Below are 8,598 nucleotides of genomic sequence, written 5' to 3'. Positions count from 1 at the left end.
TCTAAATTTCAAATTCAATTCTTCAAAGTAATAAGAGAATAATCAGTTTCCACTAAAAGACTTCACGGTCTATCACGGCGTCTTCCACCAGTTGGTCTGGAAAACTTCCAGAAGAGACAGATCCTGATCAGACATCTGAAGCTCTAGTTCGAGTTCCCTCCAGATGTTTGAGTTCCCTCCAGATGTTCGAGTTCCCTCCAGATGTTCGAGTTCCCTCCAGATGTCCGAGCTCCAAACAGGGAAACCCCAGGCACTCCCCGATGGTGGGAACGTGGGTTCACTGGTAAATCAAAGGCTTTTTGTTCTGGTCCAGTTCTGGCTGAACGCACAACAACCACAATAGTTCCGATGCTTCACCAATCCGCTTGTAGTTGATTATCCATTTAGCTTTTTAAACTGCTAGCTACTTTTTTACCACAAGGGGTTAAGTGATAGGAGCCAGACAGCAAAGGTTGCGAGTCTTAACATCATCGTTTCCAAACATCTCAGTTTCTCTCCTCTCAAACTCCGGAGTAGTGACAGCAGACGTATCCGTGGCAGAGCTCGTGTGTTTTCAAACGAAAACTGACGTGAACAAGACTCGACCCCAAACAGAAGAAGCAACCACAGTTTTCTAGCACAGAACCCAACACAAAATCTAGTTTTCCTTCATCTTCCAGAAGATCGTAAGTCATTGACATTGACACAGGCTTTAAAACTTTAAAGCTTCTAGAGACGAACCTCTTCTGCTAAAGCTGAGGCTGGTTCTGCTTGTTCTGGAATTAGTTTCCACCTTCTGAAAACTAGAACAAGGCAAAGTTCGAACACTTCATCCGTCAGGTTTGAATGTGCTCATGTCGTTGATCTGTTTCCATGTGGAGAAGAATCTACAAGGTGACCTCTGTCATCTTCACAGGACCTTTAGTCTCTTCTCTCTCACTTCTTACTTTATTCTCCTCCTCACTCTTCATCTCCTTTTTGGCCTTTTCCTTCGCTGCTCCATCGTCCTCGTCTTCCTCCTCTTCCTCCTCGTCTAGTTGGAGGCTTCCAGAAGAAAACCTCATCCTGGCTAGACCAGCGGACCGAACCATCTTCCCCAGTGGGGGTGGTTGGCAGTAATATGGGTAGAAAACCTCTGGGTCCGAGTCGCTGTAGCTTCCTGTTGTGCCTCCGATCATGCATAGCGACGTGGGCCGTTCTGGCAGAGGGGAGGAGTTTAGTGGGAGGTAGGTGGGCCGGGTCAGGTGAGGGTAGTAACCAAGGGGCCGAAACTCAGAGGCGGGGTTAAAGGCGGGGTTAGAACTCCTTGAGAGATGGAACTTGACATCTGGTTGGCTCGCTACGCGGCGAGGCAGCCCTGGGAGGAAATTGCAGTCGTCACTGTAATGGCCGGCCTCAGTATGTCCAATGCCCAAGAACCGTGCCCCATTGCTTCCCTGCTGGTAAACTCTGGCCAACCCGCCTGAGCCACAGGGGCGGAGGTTCCTCCTGATTGGTGAAGCAGACGGCGAATCGTGGCCTAGTGGGTAGTAAGACGGCCGCGATAGGCCTTCCGTTGTCACATATTCCCGCCTCCTCGGCTGCGGGAAACGCTCCAGCGAAGAAACGGCAACATAGTCCGTCAAGTAGGGGTAACGGTTGAGCGGCGAGGACCCAGCTGATGGGAATGATGGGAGGATGGGGTGATACTGGTAGGCAGGACTGTTTGGGTAAAGAAGAACCAGCTGCTGTGCGGCGTCTGGGTGTGGCTGGGGATTGGGCCGACGTCTCGATCGGTTGCCGTAGACCCCGGCCAGCCTCTGGGCTTGGCGCTGCATCTCGATGCGTCCGCCCCTCACGTCCTCCATCAGAGATGTAGAGGCTGATCTGGTCTTCGGTGAGGGGCTTGATTGGTGCAGAGGAGAGAGGGGCGAGACCTGGGAGAGAGGCCACGGCCTCCGGGTGACCTCCACAGATGATTGGCTGCGTTTAGCCCCTCCCCTCCTGATTTCGATGTCGTCTACGCCTCGATGATGTGGGTCCAACTCGTTTTGACTCTGGATCGCCAAGGCACGGGTCGACCGGGGGAAGGGATGTGAGTGCTGATACATCTTGAAGAGGTGAGACGCACAAAGATCAAGGAAAGCTATTCAGTTTGAGTATGTGCACAGTGTTTAAACAGTGAATTGAAGCTTGTATTACTTGTTTGGAGACGTCGGTGAGGAGATCAGGAGACGACCGACACTGTCTGGGATCGTAGTCGGACTGACAGTAAGTTCTGGAGAAAAGAAAAGATGACGCAGCATTAAGGGTTTGTCTCACACATTCCACTTATGATGATGAATCTATTCTCACCTCTTCTTCTCCCCTGATCCCAAACACTCCAGCAGCTGTTTCTGTGTCCGCCCACTGCCACACACAATAAAACATTAAGTATACGAACCAGCCCGTGTCACAGAATAAATCCTCATATGTCGTTAAATGCTTCATTTTCAGTTTTCCCCAAGAGTGTGTCTGTCTGTCTGTGTGTGTCTGTCTGTGTGTGTCTGTCTGTGTGTGTCTGTCTGTGTGTGTCTGTGTGTGTGTGTTAGTGTGTTACCTGTATCTGAAGCTGGAGCCCTTACAGGACAACAGTGTTTTGTGAATCGCCGTTGGTTCCTCTGCAAGTCTGAAGAAGGCGTGATACTCGACACACGTCTTCCAGAAGGATTTACACACGTCCCGACTCGCCATGGAAAACTCCAGAATGTCCTTACAGGACGGCTGCATGAATGTCACACAACAGATTAATAATGACGTACAACACGTATTCGATTCTTTAAAGGAATTCTCTTCTCGTCCTCACCCCCACTTTGTCGTGCAGTTTGATGAGAAAATGTTTCCGCTTGAAGCTCAGCTTGCGGATCTTCGCCCAACTGAAAGTATTTATTTTGGTGTTTCCCTGGAAACCAAAGAGGTAAAAGGATTAAATGTATATTTAAGTGCTAATAACAGGCTAAAGAAAGCTTCCCCTGTCATTTCATTCATCGACCAACCTGTTGCCAACCATGGACTGTAAATAAAAATGGACGACACGTCTTCACTTCCTCCTACTGCACAGAAATGAAGCCGCCCATACACAAGCTCGACCAATCGGGAGTCAGTCTCAGCTGTCAATCATGACGTCTCTTTCTTATATCATCAAATATATATATGTATATTTTGGCTTCACTTTTCAGAGCTGTCATGTCGTCCATCTTTATGGTTTCAACAGGGAAATGTGATTGTTTCTTTACTATCTTTAGGAATCTCTTTATGAAAAAGTTATAAAACTCATTCTCAAGGGTCAATGAATGTTTCTACTACATGTTCTTGCAATGCCAAGATGCTAACGCCGCCTCCTGTGGGCAGAGTAGTGGCATGTCAGTGTGCACGTTAGGTTCACGTACCTGAAACACCAGCACTCCAGAGTGTGTGACGGCCAGGTTGATCCTCATCCCCTCCCCGTCGTGGGCCGGGTGCGGCCGGATGCCGTACATGTCCAACTTCCTCGCCACCTCCAGCAGGTGGATGTCCGAGTCTGCCGGAGACGCACCTCTACACAGAGACAGAGGAGGGAGCAGGACGGACGTGTCCCCAACAGGCTTTATGAGACATTTCTTTAACACCGGTGGGTGAAGAAGAAGAACTTCTGCAGGTTTTGAAATGAAAGCGTTGAGGATTCACAGCGTCCGGACTGTACCTGTGTCTCTTGTGGAACTTGATGATCTTGTGGTCCAGATATTCCTGGTTGGGGACGTACTGCTTCATCTCTAAATGTTGACAATCCAGATCCTCATCGAAGTCCCCGAGCTCTGCTGTAACACAAACACACACAAACACACACAAACACGCCGGTGAAACAGTGTTAACGTTCAATCAAAAACTTTTCTTTCCTCCAGATGTGCTTCAAGTAAACAAACAAGTCACATGAATAAAATAATTCCGGTAAATATGAACTTTATATCTCAGATATGACATCTACACTTTATCTGGGCTGTATTTGGATGCTTACACTGCAATATGTGAGAGACCAGCAGGGCGGCGCTGTTATCATTACAGGTCAGGCTGCTGTTCGACAAATCCTGTTTCATCTGTAATGCAAAAAGATACCTATACACACACACACACACACACACACACACACACACACACACGTTATGGATTCAGTGTTAAGTTCTTAATGAGTTTTTAATCAGTTGAATTAAACCCTGTTACCTGGTGAGGCCTCTCTTCAGCTGCCCCGGGTCCGGAGGGAAGAACTTGACTATAAACCTGAAGAAAAGATCGCTGGTGTCTGACGGAGAGAAAAAGATGTTGAGGAGGAGAAGGAGAAGGAAACGTTTGCATTCGTTTAAGTTATTAGTATCATTATTATAAGTATTATTAGTAGTAGCAGTAGTTGTAGTACTAGAAGGCGCAGTAGTGGTAGTGGTAGTATTTGAGTTTCTCGAGCGTGAAGGGCAACGTGACTTACATTTAATCTGTTTGGCCAGCGGCTTCAGCAGCTCCAACCAAACCTGCAACACATCACACATTGAAGTTTGAACATGTATTTTAACATGTATTTTAACATATGTTCTGTTTGTGTGTACGACAGACACGACAACAGACACGTTAACTTTAAGTGTGTTTGTGTTCCATACGTAGTTTCCACTATGGTGTCGGAACTCCAGTCCAAAGTACTCTTTCTCCAGCAGTTTGAGATGACCGCACACTTTGTTGAAGAAGTCGCCTCCTAAAACCTTTTGCTGTGAAAAGCAGACAGAGAATTAAAGAGAGAAGGGGGGGGGGGGGGGGGGGGGGGTAATTGGTTAATTGGATTTTTTTAATCGAGAACGTCTTAAAGCTGGAGTCCAGGGACACTCTGGGGAACACGGCTAAACGCGCTACGACTTAGCTTCACTAGAACTTAGTGTAATGAGTTTGTATGAAGTTTTTATTACCGCGACCTGATGAACTGGTGAACTGTCATATCGTCCATCTTTATTTACAGTCGATGATATGAACTTAATAACCTTTGTGAACCCTTTACACTCGTCCTTTCCTCTTCCTCCTCCCTCCCCCTCTCTATCCCTCTATCTTCCTCCCTTCCTCCCTCATCTCTCTAATTACCGAGATGCATTGTGGGTTTTCTCTGAGAGTTTGCTGTCTGCTAGCTGGTGTTTACCGCCCTGCCGCTGGTCACTGGACGTCCTTCATTAACTTGTCATGATGGAGGAAGAGGAGGGACGAAGCAGCTGCGAGCGATTATAACGGGAACAGGACTAACCCGTGATTAGTGGAGACTAATGGCTGCAGCACAGCACTTAGTTTCAACAGGGGAGAAAATAGACTTTACTGTCGTCTCAGACGAAAACAAGTTGTAAAATAAACGTTTTATTTTTGTCTTTTTAATGAGATAAGTAGATTATTACTTTATATATGTGTCACTTTATATATGTGTCAGGACGTTTTTTAACTTTGTGTGGGATTTGAATATAAGATCCACACTGTTGACACATGGACGACAAATCGTGTTCCTCGCTACCTCAACAGTAACACACAGACACACAACACGTCACTATATGAAATTAAAACGAGATAAAGTTTTTGACTCGTTTTAGTTTGAAGACGTATATTTGCATTAATATGTTTTTGTGTGTGTGTGTTTGTACTCGTGTCGCTCGACCTTTTCCTTCATGTCCTGGTCTTTCCACCACTCTGTCCCTCTCTCTCTCTTCCCCCTGTCTGATCATTAATCCTTGTTTTGCCCTGAAGGTTTGAAGATCGAGGTCAGACGAGAAAAACACAGCGAACCGTAAAAAAAACTATTTCTGTAAATCACACTTATTACCTCCTCTGTTTAAAATGTACGTTTTTATTTATCAGTTTCTTTCTGCCCTCATCTACTCATTCAGTTTTTTTTTTTCTTTTATTCCTCCTCCCTCCTCCATCTCTCTCTCCTCTTCTAAAGATGCTGCTAATGTCCCAGAGGCTGCTGGGAAAGTGACAGAGAGCGAGCGTGGGGCGGAGAAAATGGAGCTACAACAATGCTGCAACACACACACACACACGCACACACACACACACACACACACACAGCGAGGGTCTCTTTTTAGATCACTGCCTCGGAGGCGACGTCACCATGTCGGAGACTCGTCCTGTCACTCGTCTTGCTCCTGACCCGGATACTGGATCACATGTCAGTTCATAGACAGCAGAGTGTTCACGATCCAGATGTGTACACGTCACACAGCTGTCTGACAGCTGGCAGATGTAACAAATAGAGAATAGAAGCGTTTTCTTAACGTTCACTTGTGCATTAACATAAAAGTTTAATTGTTGGTGTTTCCATCTTCCAACGTTGAAGAACTGCAGAGCAGATGTGGACGTGATAACATGAACATCTGTCCTCTACAAGTTAACTTAGTATTTAACAAATGTGAAAATCATAACCTCTTTAATGTTAATTTCCTGTTTATCTGTGTATCTTGATTTATATTTGTTGATATGAAAACTTTTAGTTCACAGAATGAACAAAGCAGAAAAATGCTTTTGCTGTTGGAAATGGTGTCAGTTGGTAGTTTGTCCACAGTGTGTTATTTTTATTAATATTAGTAGTAGCTTTTAAAAAGTGTGTGATGTGTATTTATATTTAAAATGCAGGTACATTTTTCTTAATTCAAGTATATATACTTCATGCATAGTTGTACTTGTGTTTTATAGGATGGATGGATGACATTAAATCAGGGGAATGAGCTGTGAACAGTTTGTGTTTTGAAGTCCGGTCGGCAGCTGATGGAGGAAATGAGTCACACACTGTTTGTTTAAAACATGTTCCAGATGTAAACTGCTCCACCTCAGTGGAAACACTCAGCATCGGTCTGCAGCTCCATCACAATCTGGTGAAGACAAACGTTTCCAACCCATAATGAACCTGATTGTTCCAGAGGATCTGAGAAGCTTCACAAACATTCACCTCCAGAAACCTGTTGTTACAGTTCATGAGCTGCTGTGAATTCATAAGCATGGAGATAAAGAATATCAGAGCCTGTGATGGATAAAGTTTGATGTGAAGATAAGATCCCTCACACGCACACACGCACACGCACACACGCACACGCGCACACGCACACACACACACACACACACACACACAAACAAGTTCCGAGCAGCTGATAGTCAGATAGAAATATGATTCATAAAGAAACATTCAGTAAAGTGCAGCGATGTTTGCGGATAAATGAAGCTGTGCGTCATTTGGAGCGGACGCACGCGCTTCTGATGAAGAACTCACCTCCACCTCGAACGTGCGCTCGCTCTCATCCAGGAAGATCACGCGCAGCCGGAGCTTGGTCTCCTTGGAGACCCGGGTCTTGGCGGAGAGACTCCCGAGTCCCCGGCTCCTCCGGTGACCGTCCCCCATCCGAGCCTCACCTCTGCGGGGAGGACTGAGAGCAGCCGGGGTCTAATCCTCCATCACACCCAGCACCGTCACCTTCATCATCATCACCACCACCATCCTCCTCTTCATCATCTGACTCCGGGGATCTGCCGCTGCCGCTGGAGCGCGCGCTCCCCAGATGCGTAATGGCGCACTGACGTTGTTCCCAGACACTGAAGCTGAAAGTGACGGAGCTGGATTCATCCTATACAAAATCATACACAACATCATATATCAACAACTATACTGACCCACAACTAATATTGTATACTCTACTAATATACATACATACTCTATATTATATTCTATACCATAAACCCTAGCTACATACTATAATATATACTCTATAAACACACAATACTATATACTATGTAATAAACTACATCATGCCTACATATAAAAAAACCTAATGAACTGAGCTGGACTCTATATACAAATACTTTATTATAAACTACATCCATATACTATATTATATACTATACTATATATTAAGAAATATAATGTACAGAGCTGATTGATCTACAACTTCTGTTATATACATTGAGCTGCACTCCACCATATATTCATACAACATATCATAAACCATGTTTTATAATATATATCATGTATTATATAATATGTTATATACGATATATTATATACTATTTTATATGTTATATATACTATATATACTGTATCATATATTATGTTTTTACTATGTTATATACTATATCACATACCATATAATATAGCTATACTATATTATATACTCTATCATAGGGCAGCCACATTTCCAAGTAACATTATTATTTTTTTTGACAAATTTTTTGTATGGCTTTGAATACAGGGAGTACTTTAATAATGTTGTATTAATAATTGATTAAGTACAGTATCAGATTTCCTTTATAATATCAGACTATAATAATATTGATCCTAATTATTGTGTTAAAGTATTTGAAAGATAAATATATTAAATGTATTGTGATTCATGAAGTGAAATCCATCTTTATTAATGTTAGTTTACAATATGGTGTGTTTTCTGAGCACAAAGTTTCAAACACAAAGAGGATCCTACACACTCAATATGTTCAGCCGTGTGTGTGTGCGTGTGTGTGTGTGTGTGTGTGTGTGTGTGTGTGTGTGTGTGTGTCTGTGTGTCCTCCATGGGAATAATATGAATTTCACGGTGGCTGGACACTTTTAGAGAAGTGACCTGG

General features: G+C 44.2%; 1 protein-coding gene across 1 annotated transcript; it reads right to left on the bottom strand.

Annotated features, from left to right (window-relative positions):
- Window positions 1-207: 207 nt before the first annotated feature.
- LOC117751845 (FERM domain-containing protein 7) lies at window positions 208-7,568 on the bottom strand. Its single transcript, XM_034568831.1, has 12 exons — window positions 7,256-7,568; window positions 4,623-4,727; window positions 4,454-4,496; window positions 4,195-4,273; window positions 3,992-4,089; window positions 3,680-3,794; window positions 3,387-3,534; window positions 2,804-2,899; window positions 2,558-2,721; window positions 2,314-2,367; window positions 2,161-2,236; window positions 208-2,069 (listed from the first exon to the last, which is right to left on the bottom strand). Exons 1-12 carry the CDS (start codon window positions 7,382-7,384, stop codon window positions 867-869), a joined length of 2,310 nt encoding a protein of 769 aa, XP_034424722.1. The 5' UTR covers window positions 7,385-7,568; the 3' UTR covers window positions 208-866.
- Between the last annotated feature and the right edge of the window lie 1,030 nt (window positions 7,569-8,598).

The sequence above is a fragment of the Hippoglossus hippoglossus genome, chromosome 18 (genome assembly GCF_009819705.1).
Source record: "Hippoglossus hippoglossus isolate fHipHip1 chromosome 18, fHipHip1.pri, whole genome shotgun sequence".
In the NCBI taxonomy this organism is placed as follows: Eukaryota; Metazoa; Chordata; class Actinopteri; order Pleuronectiformes; family Pleuronectidae; genus Hippoglossus; species Hippoglossus hippoglossus.
This window is presented reverse-complemented; position numbering and strand designations above follow the sequence as displayed.

What these genes read in the sequence shown, in the direction of transcription:
- LOC117751845 (XM_034568831.1), bottom strand. Translation starts at nt 7,384, where the DNA reads ATGGGGGACGGTCACCGGAGGAGCCGGGGACTCGGGAGTCTCTCCGCC. An exon ending in GCTGGCCAAACAGATTAAAT is followed by an intron (nt 4,274 to 4,453) that starts GTAAGTCACGTT and finishes TCTCTCCGTCAG; the next exon opens with ACACCAGCGATCTTTTCTTC. An exon ending in AAGTTCCACAAGAGACACAG is followed by an intron (nt 3,535 to 3,679) that starts GTACAGTCCGGA and finishes GTCTCTGTGTAG; the next exon opens with AGGTGCGTCTCCGGCAGACT.